Genomic DNA, 20,368 nt, shown 5'->3' with positions numbered 1-20,368 from the left:
GAGAAGAGAAGAGAAGAGAAGAGAAGAGAAGAGAAGAGAAGAGAAGAGAAGAGAAGAGAAGAGAAGAGAAGAGAAGAGAAGAGAAGAGAAGAGGCCTATGCTTGTCACTGTAGTGGAGCCCTCGGTGTGGGTATTCAGCATGTTGCATAACATTAACCCCTGGTCCCCCTATTCTCAAAGTAGAGGAATGGTGGGGGGTGGCGGGCACCAAAGGAGAGAAAGTAGGTTTCTAAGGAACTGACATCACCCCCTTCCTCCTTTCAGATCTGAACGCCCCCTCCTCATTCTCATTTTCTCTCTCTCTTTGCTCTATTCAGCTCTACACTGTGATTGGCCAGATCATGATGGCAATCAGCCCGGCCCCTCTGTCAAAGCCAAACCACCCCCCATATCCTTTCGCCAGCTTTCTCTCCTTTCCATGCAACACACAACAGCTTGTCCCCACCCCAGCACATCTCTTATGTCTGACAACGGAAGCAGCCCATAACTTTCGAGGAGAACACGCACCACCGGTGGCAACCACTCCTGTAACTGTGAGTGATGCTGGTATAATTCCAATCCCAATTATGTTCAGTGTACACCTGAACATATTTACACATCTATGAATAAATAGTCTGAAACACCTGACCTGCTCCACTACCTAAAGATTTGTGACATAATGTATTATATGTATTTGCATGCGGCTGAACACATCTCTGTGTGTGAGTGTGTGTGGGTGTGTGTGTCTGTTTGCAGAGAACGGATTAGCTGGATTAGCCCTCCATCCCAGCAGGCACCCCCTATGGTGAAGAGGAAGCCCCCCAAAACCAGGTCATCTCACTGCTACCAAGTCTACAGCGACCTCCCAAAATCTGAACCTCCAGTATTATCAAAGGGATAAAGAGACGACCACCCCATGAAACTACAACGGCATGTACTTAAAAAGCTGCTTTAAAAGTTGTGTAAAGAAAATCAAATTTAAGTTGATTTACACTGAAAATATCTTTTAAACTTGGGAAGTGACACCTGTTGCATGAGACAGAAAAATGACGCTTTCATACAAGAGCTTGATATTTTGAGTTTCTCTGGAGTTTAGCAATACTGGTACTTAATGAATATTTGCAAAGGTATGAAAGGTTCTTACTGTGGTTTTTCAAGTTGTGCTTTCAAGTTTTCCATAGGCTGGTATTAAAAGATTGATATTATTAACCGTTTTCTTTCTAATGAATCAACCCATAATCTCCTATAAAGACATTTTGGTATTTTCTGTTCAATTATTAAATAACTATAACATAAATATCCCATTTACCTACATACTGAGAACCTTATCCTAACTTTTGTCCTAAGTGAATTAATTCAACGCACTGAGCACGGGCACACACCTATTCATAGCAGGTCTCACAGTGGATGATATAAGCCAGAGTGAAAACCAAGAAGTGAAGTCAACAGGATTGCGAACTTGAAACATTATTGTATTAATACTTGGATCTGAGGAAGAGGAACACTTCTGCAGAATTCTTAAATGGTGGTTTTCTTCCTACCAAGAGTCTTTCTTGGTCTGACCACTTAGTCAGGGGTGAAGACTTCTTCGTGGAGATGCTCAGTCAGTGATAAGAAAATTTTCAGTCCATAACAACATCCAGAACTTCTGACACTAAAGTAATGTAGGCAGCAGAGCAGTTTGCCAAATCCTCCTGTAGGTTTAGGAGTCAGACGATGGTTTTCATTTTCCGTTTTAGCAATCCTATTTGCAGTACTCTTGTCAAAGTTTGTTACTTGATCTCCACCGGTTCTGTATACTGCCATTTCTTATTACATTACAAACTGCAAAAAAACAGCAACCTGCAAAATCTTTGCAGTTTTCTAGCAACACTCCTTTAAACTTTCAGGCAGGTGCTTAGAGGCAGCCTTGGGCTATAGGAGTCCTAAATCCTGAGGCAAAGTTTGAGGAGTATAGAGAAAAATTATATAACTCTTCCTTTCTTTTTGTCTTCCAACATAAAATTGCACAAGAGACAATAAAAACATTTGTCTTTTTTTAAAATGATAAGAATATTTCATCTTTAACTCCATGCCGTTGCAGACAAGGTCATCTTTTTCTCATTGGTAGTTCAGTTATGTTTAAGACATAGTTTTATTTAGACTATGGCTGATTTCAAACTTTCTCATGAGGTTTGGAAAGAGAGGATATACTAATATAATAAAAATACATCTGTTACTTGGCTATCTTGGTCATTTATTTGAACTTGCTTGGTATCTGCTCCTGGTCACACTGCTCAGGTAGTTTCCCACAGTAGGTCTGTCCAGTGACCTCTCCTACTTCCTGTTTGTCTCCCATTCAGCTGCTACTGTCAATAACCTGCTTTGATCACTAAGAGGACCCCACCTGTTTCTGTCCTCCACCATTTGTCTGCTTTCTCTTATCCATCTGCTGCCACGGCTCTGAGTTCATCTTTTTTCTTAGATTTTCTGCTGCTCCCATTTTCTGTAGGATATCATCACTGCAATGTGACAGACCCTCTCAATAAAAGTAGATAAACATCAACAGATCTATGCTAGAATGCATTTGTTTATCACTTTATACACCGATCTAAAATATTTAGCTGCAGCGAAAAAAAAAGTGGCATAGATTTCTGTCAAAGCATTGTCAAAAAGTGTTAGAGAATTGTTGAACTGCAGGCGGGCATAAGATTATGATCAGCCCGCCACAGGAACAAGCAAGAAAGAAGTCCAGGCTTTAATCCAGGAGCACACAGAATATGAGGACAGGGTTTGATGAGAGGAAAAAGAGAGACAGGAACTGGCAAAGGAGATGCCAGTGTGTAAAGAGATGCAAAAGGCTCAGAACAACTTTGCGAGCAGGAGAAGGAGCACTCACTGCAGCAGCACGCACAGCAATCCACAGAGCATTAACAGCAGTTTCCAATGTTCACTCTGCAATGCAGGTGTGCACACAGCCACAAATATGTGGTGAAAGGCCTTACTGGGAGCCGAGACCCTATCTGACCCGTGGTGAGTTCCCCTCACTTGTACTGCTCTCCCTCCCTTGCACTCTCTTTCCCTCCCTCCTGTCAGCTTATAAGAAGAGGGGGCTGCCACACAGAGAGGGGAGTGTAAAACAATCGTGGTCAAGAGTGGAAAACTGTGAAATAAAAAAATGAGGAAAAAAACATGAGAGTGACAGAACGGAGACTGGAAGTCCTCGGACTGGCAGCTGTAGCCGAGGGTCTCCTCATGCAGCAGCGCACCCCTGAAACACTCCGACCCTCGACACACCCCAGCTGCCAACCACTGCCCCCAGAATCCCCACCCATACCACCAAACCTCACCCCCCAACTACTGCATTACCATATGTATAGCTCCCCTCTCCCCTGATTATGCTAATCACCTGTCCGGCCTCTGCGGCCCCTAAAATGGGTGTATTTAGCAGTCGGCTGGCTCCCAATGCAGCTTCCCCTGGGCCCGAGGTGTACATTCACACACTCCTCAATGGGCAGATTCTTCCACGTTGCTGCCTTCATTCAGGTCCCTCTCGCCTCTCCCACCCCCCACGAAAAAAAAAAATCCTATTCAGTGCCAATGGATTCAGAGAGCTGTGTAAAGAGTAGTTGGGGAAGGAAACATTGACAGAAAGTCTGTTTTTGTAGCATGTGTGCATGCAGTGGTTGTAGTTCAATTAAAAGTGATGTCATAATGCAGCCAAACAGACATGGCAGATCTGAAGCCACCATCACTAAAGTGACGCGAAAGCTTTATAAACTCTTCAGCGATAGTACACCTCTTACTCTGATAAAGTCTAGCCGATTTTACCCATGAATTCTGTACAATTTTTAGAGAATCAAACTGAGTTATTTTCTACAGTTGTCTGCTTCATAAAACTGTAAATATTCTGTTTGGTTTTATAGAGGGACCTGCTTGAATGCAATGCAAAAGATGCACCACACGTCACGCTCACTCACTAGCGGTGAATGCCGGTGATAATTGTGTGGTTTCACACATCTGTAAAATCTGAAAGCACACGTACTTTGTTCCAGGAAGCTGGCAGGTAAAGACCAGATAATGTCCAATTAAACTGCAGCAGATTTTCTGCATTCTCAGGTGTGTGATAATGAAGAAAAAAAAAAAGACTCCAGGACAGGGTAAAAAAAAAATCACATTCTGTATTCTTCTGCAGTGCCTGTCAAATTTAAGCCAGCCTTTTGCTGCATTTACAGCCTTGTGATTGGCCCACAACCAAACCATAACAGACCGTGACATGAGCCTCAACAACCAATCTCAACTAGCTATCTCTTTGTCATTTCCTGTAAAGATGGTCAATGATTTCAGGGATCCCAAAAAGAAACCACACATTCTTGAGTGTGCAATAAAGGACACAGAAACAGTATGAAAGTAAGACAAAGAAAAACCAACAGGATCTGTATTTGTTTTTTGAGATTCACGGCTACCACCCTCATAATTCAACTGTTATTCCATCTTACTAATAAATCAAGGAACCTCTGAACTTGCATCTGTTCTGCACTCATCACAACAACCAGTCGCCCAGTCTGTTTTAAACATGGGCAAACTTAGTGCACTGCTGGGAATCTGAGTTGGTCAGATTCCCAGCAGTGCACCCACCGAGTTTAAAACAGACAGGATGTTGAGGTTATTTGGATAAGGGGTGATCTCATTTTTGCGTTCAGGGCATCTCATGGACCGTCTGTGTCTTGCTTGCTCGTGCAGCTTTCTGGGATGTATCCATCACTTTGTGCCTGACAAAGGTAAGAGTGAAATGCACTACAACTTTCTCTTTTTTTGTTAATGGCAATTATCATCTAGTTTATAAGTCCAGCAAATGGTGGTTGTTTATACTCCATTCTGTTATGTATAGGTCTGCCCAACAACCAGAGCCAAACTTTTACAGAAGGGCGGATTATAGTGAGAGCACTGGTCCCTTTATTTTGAGGCAAAGTGTTTATGGTTTACATGGATCACAGTATTAGGGTCTGTGGTGAAACATGTTATTTGGTGAAATTCATACATTTTTGAATGAACATATACATTTACAATGTATGTATTAATAATTCACATAGTAAATACATCAACTATAAAACAACTGTAAATGTGTATGAAATAGTTATTTTGAAACAAGAAGATGGAAGATATATGAAACTGACCCAACTCGATACTTTAATGTGCATCTAACCTAAATATCAAACCCGTGCATTCAGCTACCTTTGTCACTGTAAGTGTTGTTTTTAAACCAAAAACAATCTCAATCCATTGTAAAAAGCCTAGAAATACATATTAAATGATCATTTGCACACACAGTGAATGTGTAGCTAGCTAGAAATCAGCGCTAGTATAGACACAGACTATACTAGAAAACGCCTGCAATTTGTTCTTCTTGCTGAATTAACTGCTGACAGTCAAGACAGATTTCCTGATTTTTTTTTGTTTTCTTCTGGAAAGGGTCATGCAATGGGGGTGAGTGACAAATTAGAGAATGACATATAGTGACTGATAAAACCCAGCATGACAGGAAGAGTTCAGACTGAAAGACAGCACAGTGGTGTCCAAACTTAAAGAGCATTAGAAGTATACAAAAGCTTCCCATTTCTGGGATCCTGTGATGGACTTGAAATCCATCCAATGTACTATAAGCAATACTTATTGCTTTGTGTCTGCTCCAGTAGGCCCTAGACCAGGGGTGTCAAACTCAAATACACAGTGGGCCAAAATTCAAAACTAATACAAAGTTGCGGGCTAACGTTAATATTTATTGAAATATATTTATTCCTCCAGATATAAGAATGAATCTTTTCTAATGGACTCAAACACGTTTTGCTGAAAAACTGAATATGGAACAAGCAAAGCTTAATACTAAACAATATATATATTAGCTGTATAATACCAGTAGGCCAGCTCTGATAGTAATTTGGTATGGCTTCGCGGGCCAAATGTAATTAGGCTGCGGGCCAAATTTGGCCCGCGGGCCAGAGTTTGACACCTATGCCCTAGACCCTCTGCAACCTAAGGTGGGTGAGCAAATAATAAAATGGACAAATGCACAGGTCCAAAAACACTGGAGTAGTGCACGTGCCAGGGAACAACGAAGTAGAAAATGTTTAAGTGTAAACATGGTCTTTGTAACACCCAGTGCTCTTTATGCAGATAGGTTACAGTGCAAGAGACAATTTCACTCAGTTGCATGCTGATTCAATCTGGAGCTCCTGACTTTTCAATCATCTGACAGAGGAAATGTTATCTTTGTATCTTTATGTCTTGCATGTGCATGTGTGGTACTTGTGTAACTGCCGTGGTTGCCAGATTCTATGACGACGTGCTGCAGGAATTGCAATGAAATATACAGCTACGTATGGCTAAAAAAAAATAATAAAACAAAATACACACACACACACACACACACACACACACACACACACACACAGTTGGAAATGTTAGCGAGAAAATTTCTCTGCTCTGCAGTCTGAGAAGCATCAATCCACACCCCAATCTCTCTTTCCTAGTGTACGGTAGGCACTGCAGCCAAAACACAAACACACTACTGCTACTATACTCTTGCTTCTTCCCTCACTTAGTCTCCTCTCCAACACACACACACAGACGCACGCACACACACACTCTCCCTCTGCTGTTTTGTACAGAAGGGTGTTTCTCCACCCTTCTGGCAGTCATCGCTGTGAGGGAGGGAACAGAGGAAAGGAGAAGAGGGAGGGAGAGGAGGCGAGGGGAGGGAAGGGAAGGAGGGAGGCCAGACCACCCTGCTCTCATGGCAGGGCTGAGTGTTTACATTGCCGTGGCTCACTCTGTAATACATCTGGCATTCTGAGGCCACTCTCTCTCCAGCCAGGGACGGGGGAGTGGTGGGAGGGTGGGGGGCAGGAGGGGGGGAAAGGAGGCTCGGGTAAAGAGAGAGACCTTTCTGGCAGAGAGAAAAAGAGAAGAACAGAAGAGAGAGAGAGAGAGAGAGCGAGAGAGAGAGAGGGAGGTAGAGGGGGAGGGTAATTCTCTCCACAGTCTCCTGTGGTCGGTCATTCGCAGGGCTCTGGTTTTTGAATAAGAGCGCCTGAAAGAATGCAAAATGTAAACAGAGTGCTTGGAGGTATCTCAGGATGTTGTTTGTGAATGGGAGCATGCTTGCCTTGGGAGCACACACACACACACACACACGCCCGCACACACGCGGGGAACGCTTGACGAGCAAATTTTTAAATGGTATTTCACATTCACTTTTGCCAGGTAGGCCTAATATACACAAAGCTGTTTTCAAACGCTAGCTTGAGAAAACAGCGCAGCGAGTCTGTGTACAGTACCAGAGGCGCAATGTTTCCCCACACTAAATCCCTCACCAGCCAGCCTGCACTTTTCATCAACTCGTAAAGTTTAACACAACACACTGGAATGTTATTCCTTATAGAGGGGTTTAATCATGTTTGTAGTGAACTGATAAACACAAACTCAGCGGAGTGCAGTTTGGAACAAGCGCGCATGTGTAGGTGCGCTCACGTTTGAGTATTACTGTATACATTTGATGTCAGGGAGCGAAACTGATGAGGAGAGAAGAATAGATGACTCTATGTCATGTATGCCGCGCTAACTAGGGAGAAATATTGCGTGTGGGGGGGGCGTTTGTATGTTTGATCGCTTGCTGCTGCTTCTGCTGAAAGAAAGCTGCAGGAGGTGTAGTGTGAGAGAAAGAGTGAAAGGGAAAGAGAGAAAAAGAAAGATAAAGGGAAAAAAAAGATACTACCAAAATAGACTGGCATGCCAACCCTGCTCAACCACCCACTCATTCACAGAACCAAAACTCCAAAGCCTCTTTCTGCGTACATGTGTGTGTGCACATGCACCCATGCATGTATCTACGCTTGTATACACATCAAAAGCTGAATAATTCAGCCATGCAAACCACAATCCTCTCAGTGGAGACACCACATTCAGGGCACTCCTCCTCCTCCACAAAAAAGGATGTCAAGGCTTCTTCTGCATGCACTTAACATTATACTGCACCCTTTTCCACTGCCATTACCAGCAAAACAACAAAACAACCACCAGCTCTGTTGACTCAGTTCTTAATCATACTAGATACAAAACAGACACGGAGGAACGGGCAAGGAATGGCTTTAGAAAAAAAATTAAATAACAACAACAACATTTGATCCTATCAGACTGGATTTTGAAACCTTAAATCCGGCTCCACACAAACATAGCCTGGCACCACTGTAACTGTTACCATACTGATTTCAGGGACAGGCTAGAGGCGCTCCACTTTCAATTTAAAAGGAAATTAAATTGTGAAATTTCTGCAGTATGACTTTGAAATTACTCCCTCTGTGACATGTCGCTCCTTCAAGTGTATTCTATCGTTGAAGCTGGAATGATGATGATGCGCGCTGTTGTTGCACTTGGATATTTATTTGACATAAAATTATTATACAGTAATTCAGAGATTAAATAAAAAATAGATTCACTGCCCTCTGCTGGAGAAGAGATTTTAAAAGTTTGATCAGAAACTCACAGAACTGAATCATCACACAATGAGAAAAGAGTGCAAACTCGAAACAAAACAGCTGGCACTGAGGCGCTCTATTATACAGTAGGCATACACATGCGACATTCCCGCACGTGAACATATGCAAACAGTGACCGGTGACAGCTGCGACCTTTGCTGCAGTTCCTCCACCCCCCCCTCCCACTTCTGCTGTGAGTCTTCACTCTGCACCCAGGCCACAGGGTGAGTATCAGGTAAGGTTTTAAATAGTGGGGCCTCCACAAGATGACCTCAGGGTCTCAGGGGTCTACCCCAGTGGCCCCCAGCCTCTGCACTTATGCCCCCCAAGAAAGCACTCCGGGACCGAGGCCCTCCCCTCAGTCTGCAACCTTGAGACTACAATCCACTGCCCTGTGCCCCAGTCCCACCCATAAATCTGGAGACCACAAGCTCTTTTTAAACTTGAATCATTCATATAATTGCCATACATTTGATATCAGACACAACTGTCAGGCAATTACACTCTTTTTCCTTCTTGGTAATAAGTTTCCATAGGGGAAAGAGATTCAATTTTCCTTAACCAATCATTACGGAGCAAAGTGTCTGACTGGATGTAATATATTTCTAGGTCAACACTGATGTGTAGCCATGTCAACATGTCAGTGGTTTTAAGATTGGAGCACAGCTAAGTTAAAATAAACTCTGACATCGGTCAATACTGCAAAAACATGCCGTTTACGTAGCAGTCGCCAGTGTTAACACGAAGCCTCTGTCTTCTCCTCCAGTTGCTGTTCTTCACTTATCCTTCATCAAACCTCTTTGGTCCACAGATTCACAATTCTGGATCCTGAGGTGTGATGAGAACAAAATGCAGCCACTTAATTCATCCTCGCTTCAGTCTAGGCTGAATCTATAGACTAAATAAAACTCCAGCCATGATTACCCCACAGCTCCACATCGTCGGCTTCACCCCTGGCTTCAACTTCAACCCTTGCCCAGAGCTCAAGCTTCAAAGGCCCCAATTTCCAAACCATCCCCTCCCTGCGTCTCCTCTTCCCAATCAGCACAGCTCCATAATCTCCAGCCTTTCTCTCCGCAAAGAAACGGAGCAAAAGAGAGAGGGGCTGTCCTACAGGAAGGCCAATGTTTATGTGATACTGTTTTAATTAGTGGCAGGCAGTGCTCCTATTTTCTTTACAATTTGGCCTGTTTTTGCCATAACCTAGAATGCCAAGGGATGGCTCCATTTTCCATTTGCAGCCAGGAGGAAACCTAAAGGACTCTCATTCCTCGCTCGTCCATGTCTCTTCTCCATGAATGTGGCTTATTGTTAATCACTGCAAGATCATCTAGATGATCTTCAGGTTTAAGCTGAGGATGCATCTGAGGTCGCAAGCCAGTGAGCATGTTTTCCAACACTGAGGAAAGCACACAGAGAGCTTCAGACCACAATTGTGTGTGGGGAGACAGTACACCACAATACTACAGCTTCCTGTTTGAACTAATCATTTCCTGTGAGTGGATATAAACACAGAGATTGTCTGTAGTGTGGATACAATCTGCCCTAAATAGAAACCACGGTCACTTTGATGTTTTCTAAGTGGGAAAACAAGACTGAAAATCTTACGATCTTGCCCCGATTGTTAAGTAAAGAACAAACTTCCATGCATCCTCAGAGGTCTGACACCACTGCGTCTTCGTGCAGGCATGCATCTCACTCCCAATTGGTCTCTGTCACTTTGTCTAATAAACAGAACTTCCTGTGTCAGAGTATTTATAAACAGTGCTGAGTGAGCACTGTGTGAGAAAAGACAATCCCTGCAAAAGCTGTGGCACGTGACCTACAAGCTAACTGCAGTAGAGACTTAACGGCGGTCTGCCGGAGACCTCAGCTGCTCTGCAGCTATCAGAAAGCAGGTGACGACCAACACGACACGAGATCGCAAACGTGAATGTTGCTCCGGTCAACACTGGAGGAGCTGAGAGATCTGATGGGAGCTGGGCTGTATTGTATGAGCGCACGCATCCACAGGCCACACAGCTTCCACGTGGGGTCGTCCATGGGTCGCCTGCAGTTCCAACCAAATGAAACATAAACAGGCACTCTGTCCTCTCCTCTTTTTCCTCTCGGACGATGGGCCAGTCCCCCAGCACGGCCCAGCACAGCCCAGCACAGCGTTCCACGGTCCAGGCAGAACTAATCTATCCCTCAGCTGTGCAGTCTAATCTAAACAAACAGATCTCTCCCTACCAGCATCTGGAACCCCTCACTTATCGGGATGTAGAAAACCACAGCAGCCCTGTCTTGTAGTCAGAGCCTGTGTACGAGCAGGGGTTCGCATCTTGGTGTGAGCCAGTATGAGACCATTTTGTAGATGCCTACCAGAGGTCACTACACTACTTGTGTGTCAGTCAAGGTCAGGTTCAGTTCTGTCAACACCAAAATTTATTGGTGGAACAAAACAAAAGTGTACAGTCACTCTGGGTTTGAGTATCCTGAATTTGATGCAACACCAGCAGCGCTAAACTTGCAACAGAATCAGCTGAAACATCTGAAAATGCTGATAAATCACAAGTTACCAGACCTTGCAAGGACAAAAAGGTGCATATAATAATGGGAAACTGAGAAAATCTAAAAGTTCTCACATTTGAGAAGCTACAAGAAGACCGTTTACCTACTGAATCAATAACTCTGAAGCTATAGCTTTTAGTAATTTTAACCTCAGTACTCTGAAGAAGCTGAAATAAGTCTACAGTTTGCACTTGCAATGTATCTTGAAGCCAAAAGACTTCATTGCTGTCCTTTTAAATATGCTTTAAATAAAAAGTTTGCCAAAATGTTTCTAAACCCCGTTCTTTGAGAAGGGCAGCAGTATGAGAAGGAAGAGGCCAAAAATGATGCTCTTAGTGTTTTTTAGTAATTTTGTTAAAATCCCACACAGCGTTTAAAATTAAATCAAACAGGCAACAAAACGGCGACAGGTCCCTGCAAATCTTTGATTTATTCATTTTTTTACATAAATTACAAGAAGTTATAAATATATTACTAATTCATTTGAGCACTTGTGTGTAAGAGTAAAGGATGCACTGTGAAGTGTGCAATAATATTCAGTTCCAAAAGGTGCCGGTCACTTTAGTATACGTGACCGTGGTCAGACATGTGAAAGGGTGTGAAAACAGTGCGATCCTCTGAGTATAATCAGGATTCCTATCCCAAAGAGGCTCCCCTCTGCCTAAACTGTTGCCAACTGCGCCTGCGCCGCAGATTAGAAGAACACGCTGTCTGTCAGACCCCTGCAGCTGCACGCAAGGGGAGAACAGCCAACCCCGGGCAGGAGGTGTGGTGTTTGATCTGTACAGGAATCAGTTTGCTTTAGTGCTTGATCTTGTTAACTTTTTTTTTTAAACCTGAGACAAAGTGGTTTAAAAAAGTTAAAAAGGCAACCACACAAGCACACGCTAAAAAAATGCATTCATTTTTATAACCAAACAGTACTCCACTTCAATTTCTCAACAAGTCTGCTCCTCCATTCATGACTCCTACAGCCAACTCTACCCATAAGCGCAGGAATGTGGATCAAAGGAAAGGAAAAAAAGCTCAGCCCCTTCCCCTTAAACCCCCCCACAAGCACCACCCATATGCACAGTTTCTTTCTTCCTTATATATTTTCACTCTTCATAAGTTGTTTAGGAATTTCAAAAACAAGGAAAACTAACAAATGTTCCATCCACCCCGCAAACACGAGTTCCTGCCCTCACTCCGCTTTTTCCCTGCAGCCAGAGACAAATCTTTTTGGAAAGTTGAGAGCTGTCCAAAACGGGACCACACACAGTCAACTGCTGGGGGCAGGCAGGCAGACACACACACGCGCACACACACACACACACACACACACACACACTCACACACATCTCACAAAATGGCGGCTTTCACAAAAATTTCTTCTACCCCGAAAGCCCCTTATGAACTTAATTACAACTTGTTATGAGCATAGTTACACTCAGCCCTTGCACATCTTATGTGTGCATCTAGAACGGTTTTGGAAGCTAAGTGTGTTGGGAATAGGCAAGTATTTTCAAGTTTTGCTTGGGTGCTTGCCAGCACCTATACAATAAACAATCCCTATACCTACTTCATTAAGTAACACCAACAAACCTTCTTCCTCCAAACTAAACTGTGTCAAATTCTTGGAAACATGCAATATGAAGTCAAACAGTTTCAAAAGCACTGAAATAAAGAAAAGTCCCAGCAGGTCACACTTAAAAACATCATGAATTGCACAGCTTGTCAAAAAACAAAATAATCAAGAGCGTCTTACCTTCCACCCAGAGTTTCTCCACATCCGTTTCCAAATTAGCTGCCCGTAAGCCCACAGCAAAAGCTCCAAAAATCATGAGGCCAACAACCAAAAACTTTCCGCAGTTCTTTTGAATGTAACAGCCCAGCCTAAATAAAAGTCTCTGGAACTTCGCTCTCAGCCACAGAGGTGCTTTCCTCCCAGTTGCCTTCCCCTATGATAAGACAAGAGTCCCAGAGTTACTGTCAGTTAACAGACAAAGCACCATACTTACCTGCTCAGGTGAGGCTGTAGGGTTAAAGACAAAAGATTTTATGGTATACATGCAAATAAGCTACAACAATAAATGTGTCCACTTAAAAGAACCTTTACAGTTTTAAAGTACAAGCCTCTCTTTGATCAAAGAATCCCACCTGCTCTCTTTTCAGTAAGACTGCACATTTACCTACAACCGGGGATCTAAAGTCAGAGAGCTGGGATCTTCCAACACATCTACTAAATCCCTCTGCTAACCTTTATTCACTGAAAAACCACAAATCTGCTGGGGATCCTGGGCAGTGCTGAGGACTCCCCAGAGTGCGAGCTACAGGTCCTGTCAGATCAGAATCCTTAGCATAATACATGCACTGGGAAGGTACCAACATTCCCTGTCACTTCACAGCCACAATAACCAGTTGTGAATAATAATAATAATAATAATAATAATAATAATAATAATAATAATAATAATATTAATATATATATAATTTTTTTAATAGTCCAAAATAAGTACATCTGGACCTCCAGAGTAGACACAGGTAAACAGGACATAACTGTCAAACCACAACTACTAAGCAGGCTCCCTTGTGTCTTTGTTCTACTCTTTATGTAAAATGGCCATTGGAAGCACAATACTGCTGTTAGTAGCAGACTATAAGTCTTAAAAGACAGAATAAAATAAAATACTGAATGCACTGTAGACCACATGCTCCCCACTTGACAGAAACTGTTACATTTTGAGGTGTAGTGTAATTGCTACTGAAGTAACCTGCACGCACACATCGCCCGGTGATATTAAATACCCTGAATCGGCGCATGTGGTAAAACCACAAATACCACCACCACGCACTCACACGCGCTCTCCCCGTCTGGCCGCTCGTGTGTTCCGGCCTGCACGGGGAAGTGAAGGAGCTATCACGGGGAGGAATCACAATATTTGTGAACGGAAGAGGGCAGCCACATGGATTCTTTACTTTCCTCCTCTTTACACGAGTCACCCAAGTTTAGACAGTGTCACCGAAACTCTTTAAAGCTTTGGGTGCTCCGCGTAAAAGAAAGGCTGGATGTTATGAAACGGTCAATGGCAGCGTTGCCTGCGAGAGTAAAAGCTGCATGTTTTTTGCCTGGTGCGGGACTGCTCTAGGTTGGGGATGCACTGGAAACAATCGCGTGTTTGTACTGGGGAAACGGGCACTTAGAACTTGCAGCACATCTTTCATCATAAGCCGGTTGCATCGGAAGAGTCGCGTGAAATCAAACACAACTACTTTGCGCTTTTCTGCAACCTTGCCTTACCGCTGTGTACCCCGTGCCCAGCCCGTCCCGTTACCTAGCAGCGACTGGACAGTTTGGCCACATTTTTTTCTTTTCGACGAATACAATGAAAGCAGCATCACAAAGCCTTTTCCCGTTCAAGATGAGAAATAAAAGCACCTCTGAAATCTGCTCCAGAGCAAAGCCCGCATCGCAGTAACTCGGCCGCTGCAAATACTCCAAATCCAGCGGTGTGTTGCGGGTATAGTCCCCCCTGTTCCTCCGCGTTATCCTCGGCCGATCGGGGTCTCTGTTTTCCTGCTCGGAGGGCGCATTACCAGCCGAGGCCATGTTGCGGGGACAGCGATATGGTTTCCCACTTTATAGTATTTCTCCGAAAGCGTGTAGCGATATCCCAAGAGAACAGAGTTTCACTCTCGGAGATCTCACACCCGTGAAGTAGGACTTCATACTCCTGTTGGAGACGGCGAGTCAAAGTCTGCGCCTTCCATCCCAACATTTCGTGATCCGGAGGTCTCCACCGCTTTCACCGCATTCACCGTGTCTCTTAAAAAAGTAAGTTTCTCTCAAAAAGCGAGCTTCGCGAAGTGATTTCCATACACAAGTTGTCGGGTATGAAACCTCGATAGTCGTAGCATTCTGGTGACATCTATGTGGTCTTCCCCTGGGCCGCGCGTCACGGCCAACTCTGAGATTCAATAGAAATGAAGAAAAAGACCTCTCTCCATTTGGAGGCAGAGAAAGAGGAGGGGTGAGAAGAGGAAAAAAATACTCGAGATCCCGCCTCTGGGGCTGTCAGATTGCAGGAGTTTCTTGCATCTGATTGGTTCCAGAAGGGCAGAAATTACTCAGCAAACACGACTATTATTAGCTGCTTAGCAACAGCTCACTAAAGTAGAGAGACCACCCAGGCAGGCAGACCTCATGTGAGCATCTCCAACTTCAGGGGAGGCTCGCCGAGAGTCGAACCCATTTGGTGCATTCAGGTTTTCACGTAGAGCTCCGTTACAATAATGAAGCGTTTCCCCGAGAGGACCCGAAGTCAAATACAAGCTACCCGTTTGTGCATCGGAGGGGGCTTTTTGGCATGTCAGAACTTTAACTATTTTTTTCCCCTCAGATGATCCTCTAACTGGTTCAATGAGAGGGGGGCGGCTTGTAGGCTATACTGTTGTTGCGATCTTTAGAGTCCAACACCGCCAAAATCAGCTCATTAGTGTTTTGTACATATCAAAATACGCCACAGCCTCAGGACCACAGCTCTCTACAAAGCAAAACAAAACCCCTTTGATAAAACGTCTAACTGGGAAAATATTACCTATAGAGAACTGCGATGTGTTTATGCGCAATTACGCATACAAATGCCTAATTATCTCCCCTTTAGTCTAGTGATCCGACAGGGTAGTATCACAGTATTATGGTTATTTAGCTAAAAAAAAATCACATTTCATATAGATGCAGATATACATAAGAACTATTAGTGCATTTACATCTTGCTGCACAGTAAGCAAGCGGATTTTAGGATTTCATTATAATCTCATGTCCTTAAACTGCCAAAGGAGGTAGCATTTATCTATCCGTGCTGCAGGCATAATTTTTATAATTGACTTTATTCTGATATAACTTTTTTCATGAAATAAAGATAAAAACAAATTAATTCAAATAAACAGACATCGGGTCAAAATAATAAGGTTATAATAAGCAAAACAATTAACTCCAGCAGCCACTCTTGGCTCGCCAGAGCATCAGGTGTACTTCACACCTAAGCCATCTAAGCTGACTCTGGGCGTGTGGCTGCCAGCCGAGCTCTTACCATCTTCTGTCCTGGAGGGGAGAACATTCAGAACAAATCCGTGATTTCCCGCTCCTCGGAGAGCGAAACGAGTCAGTTATAATAAAGATAAAAAGGAATGATTAAGTGTTGTGAGGAGAGAAAGAGATGCATCGTAATCTGTCTTGGTCACAGTCAGAATGCTCAGAAAAAAAGTTTACCCAATTATAGGACTGTTCCTTTTTTGGCCACGTTGGTGGTCTCCTTAGCTTCATAGGCAGGACCATTTGATTGTCACGTGATTCGTCGTAAACTGTGCCAATCACGCAGCAGCAGCTTCCAGTATTTTAGGCTTTGGTAATTGAAGGGAAAAAAAAGAAAAAGAGCCCGCAACGCACACCTGTGTACTCTGACATCAAAGAAGTGAATGCAATGCGATATAGAGACGCATGTGCACATGTGGGTACTTAAGGAACAAGCACATAGGATCAAGCATACAGATTGTTTCCATTGATGCATAAGGGACTGTAGATGCTGTACAATAAGGAAACCACAAACAGATTAATACAATCACATGTCCTCAGCCACATAGTCTCAGATTATATTAACTTACAAAGACCGATTTGTGTTACTATCAAAGTAAGTAATTTTACTACCCTTAGTGTCACCCTTGGAGCAAATTACTTTACATTTGGTCTGGACAGAAACTGTCCATTTTACTGGAAATAACATAGCATTCATATAAATGCTTATTTCTGATCTGTCTGTATCATAAATACTAAGATTCTTCTTTGCAGTTAGTATGAAGGTTGGTTGTGATGGAGAAAACCAACCTTAAATATATACAATTTAACTGCCATCAGATACTCCAGGTGTAGTATCAGATACTGCAGGTGTAGCATCCGAGTGAGGGAAAGTGTCCAAGGGGGAACAAAGTTAGGCTGCGATGCCCCCTAATGCTCCTGAGAAGAACCAGGCCTGTGTCAGTGGAACAGGAGGAAGTAGGAGCCGTAAGTGCTGCACAATATCTGTGCTATGCATGTTCAAGTTGTTGTCATGACAGTAACGCTGCAGGACTCCATATATGTGCCTTAGGTCATTGTGGAAAATAGTCCCCCTCCCCCCATTTGAATACTGTAGTTAAAAGTTGTAAAGATATGCCTGTAAAAATGCTCTCGGGAGATTATATTGCAAGCATCTGTGTGAACTAATGAAATACATATGCACAAACAACACTAAAATACCCTAGACCAAACATGAACATATATCATTTTTTATTTATTGACCATTAACATGGATGGGATGCACTAATTGCTGGCTTTAGGAAGGGAGAAATTAATCCAGCTTATTCTGATCTGTAAATGCAGGAAACAGTTTGGATTTCAGATTTTGTAAGATCAACAACTCCATTCAACTTGTAAGGCATGGAGCAACAAACAACAAACTAAAAGGTTTCAGTAGTCACCTTTTCATACTTGTCATCAAAATCAGATTACTCCCCTTTTTGTGACCGAATGTTTAATAAATCTGTATGTAAACATCATTTGTTACATGTCGATCTACAAAGAAATAAGTTAAACTGCTCTTCTGCATCTGCTGTGACACACTCACTGTTCAAAACAATGTCCTACAGAGAGAGTTATCATATTTTTCTTAAATATTTGTTAGCTTTTCTTATGCATTACATTTTTTAAAAATTGTTTCAGAGTTAGTTTGCTTGTTTTACTCAAGTTGATTGTTCGAACTGTTTAACTCTAGGTTCGTTTTTATTATTAATATGTTAAGTTTTGTCAAGAAGACATACTTTAATTTTTATCTAGCCCTCTTTCACAGCCACATGGATTTCTTAATGAGGAAAGGAGATGAAGTATTCATTTAGGTGCTTGAGGTATTGGGCATTGATCCCAGAATGACTTCACCAACAAGTCACCTTTGGTGACCCCTGGCAGGGCCCCTCACACCCCTCAAGGCTGGTTGCTGGCCAGTGGCCATGAGAAAACACTGAAAAACCTTGCTTAGTGCATGCGTTTATTTATGATTTGCAGGTGGATTACAGTTCCAAGCAGAACTGTGCCAAAACATTACTATCCCTGAGTCAAAACAATAGCGTCTTTTTAGCCAGGACCATGGTTATGCTTGATGCAGGGATAAACAAAGATTTCTAATCAATACTATTTCCATTACCCGGCGTTATGGACATACTTTGAATTTTTTTTAACCAGTCCAACCACTGCATTTTTAGTCAACTCGTTTTCTGTCACATCAGTAAACAGTAGCAGTATCCAACCAACCAATAGTTTAAAAAAAGTCTCGTAAATGCAGAAAGTTCATAAATACTCAGTTTAGTTGAGTATTTATGAAGCGTTTGTTTTTTCCAGTCGTTATAAGACTACAGTAAGTGTAAGTCACTTACAGTGAAGTGTATTGAAAAAAAAAAGACCAAAAGGGGCAACAACAACAGAAGAACACCTGTTTATTGAAAACACCTGTTTATTGAAAACAAATGTTCCCAGTTAAGCAAGAACATCCTCTACTTTTGTTTTTCATGCCACTTACAAAAAGTAAAGTGAAGGAAAATCAATATGGATGCGTGGGAGTGAAGGTTTCTTGGTGCTTGAAAGCTTATGTGATATATTCCATTCATGGGCAAAAGTGTTGTTTATACGTCCAATTTAGCTTTAGCAGCATTACACTGATTGTTAACCAAAACAAAACAAAAAGAAAACAGGTATTGCAAAATGTGTAAATGCCCCTAACATGACTGCTTGTTTTCTTGTATGCCCTTATGCACACATTGCTGTGACTATGATAATCATATGTTGTTTTCTAGGTTTTGCCCCAAACTTCTAACCAAGTTGAGTAGTTTGCTGTTGAACCATGGGAACTTTGCTTATAGAACAGCCAACACAGTAAACAACAAGACAATAACAGAGGTTTGATACAAAATCCTGGCTAGCCAAACCTTGAAAAAGAAAACAAAGCTTTGTTTCAACCATCTTTTGTAAACATAAATAAAGAGTAACATTCTGGTTTTGTTCTGACCTATATCGTAATGCCTAAAGGGGACCAGCTACGCCCTTTTCTATATCTACTCGGCCTTAGAGCTGCTCATCAAATCATCCACCGTCCATTGTCTACTGGCTTTTCGCAAAATTCAAAAGAGCCCACCCACCACTTTAATCACAGTCGCATCTTTTTCTAACATATGCCATAGAAATGGAATATTTAACAGTATTCCCAAAAAGCCTATTTTTTCTGACTGTTTTCTTAATGACATTTACATTTACAACAATGGTTTTCACAGCAGTGGGGAATAAATTTCATTACAGTAGATTTCTTTCTGAAAGTGCTGTAACTAAGTTTAAGGATATAATTATATATGATAGCCTTGAGGAAAACGATTGTTTTGATTTGGCGCTGTATAAATAAAATTGAATTGAACTAAAAGAGTTTTTGATCTGCGGTTGATTTTATTAGTTTAGTTTCCTAGTGTCTATCTTTCCTCTATCTCATCCATGTGTTTGTACAGCTGTCTTCCCAGTTCATTTTGGTAACTATTTTTTTATGTGTGTTTCTGTGCACAGGCCTGTGCAGCAGGATAAAGTGCTGTGATACGATGGGCTGTATCACCGTGCTAACTTATACTGCAATGGTTAGGTTCTAGATTAGAGAGGAACATGTGCAAAATCACCACCTACTGACCAATAAATTCTCCTGAAAAACTGCATCATTACTCCTGCATAGATAGTAGCAGAGTCTAAAGTTTTTCAATAGCATCTCATGTCTTTGCATTTCCCTGATGAAAATTCTTAGATGCAACCTTGTTGTTTGATTTTTTTCCTCCCAATTTTCCGCTAACAATCTTACAAAAATATTATTGTTCTACAAGCGTTAATATATGATCCTAAAACAGAGCTGCTATTTGTACTTGTGGACTTTAAATCGAGTTTCCTTTACTCTAAGCCCATTTTTGCACTCACACATTTATTCAGTGCTTTTAATACCAAACCTGCTGTGGAGTGCCTTTCCTCTCAAATACTCTGGTGCTTTTGTCTTTCGCTCTATACACTAATTCTCCAAACTATGGAAATGGAAGACGAGTTGTATTAAACGGGAAATGTTCTTTGTGTATTTCTATCTGTAAGGCTGGACATTTTTAGTCAGCGGAAAATCTCTCTGTCAGTACATCATTACGGTATTCCCCTTTGGAAGGCCCATATAGGTACCATTTCCAATATTTCTGCCAGGTCATAAAGCTCTCCCGTCCTCCTCCATCTTAACTGCCCCCCCCCC

At 42.3% G+C, this 20,368-nt stretch overlaps 1 protein-coding gene across 1 annotated transcript in view; it reads right to left on the bottom strand.

Moving 5' to 3' along the window:
* The window catches only part of ptch1 (patched 1), a 48,173-nt gene extending 33,157 nt beyond the window's left edge, over positions 1 to 15,016 (bottom strand). Inside the window, exons 1-2 of the mRNA XM_005721981.1 lie at positions 14,464 to 15,016; positions 12,793 to 12,985 (exon numbers count right to left, since the gene is read on the bottom strand). Of these exons, the coding sequence (XP_005722038.1) occupies positions 12,793 to 12,985; positions 14,464 to 14,634 (364 nt within the window). The 5' untranslated portion in view covers positions 14,635 to 15,016. The remainder of the gene's footprint in view (positions 1 to 12,792; positions 12,986 to 14,463) is intronic.
* Positions 15,017 to 20,368: the final 5,352 nt, after the last annotated feature.

This window comes from Pundamilia nyererei, unplaced genomic scaffold (genome assembly GCF_000239375.1).
Source record: "Pundamilia nyererei isolate P.nyererei 1_Seehausen unplaced genomic scaffold, PunNye1.0 scaffold00006, whole genome shotgun sequence".
NCBI lineage: Eukaryota > Metazoa > Chordata > Actinopteri > Cichliformes > Cichlidae > Pundamilia > Pundamilia nyererei.
This window is presented reverse-complemented; position numbering and strand designations above follow the sequence as displayed.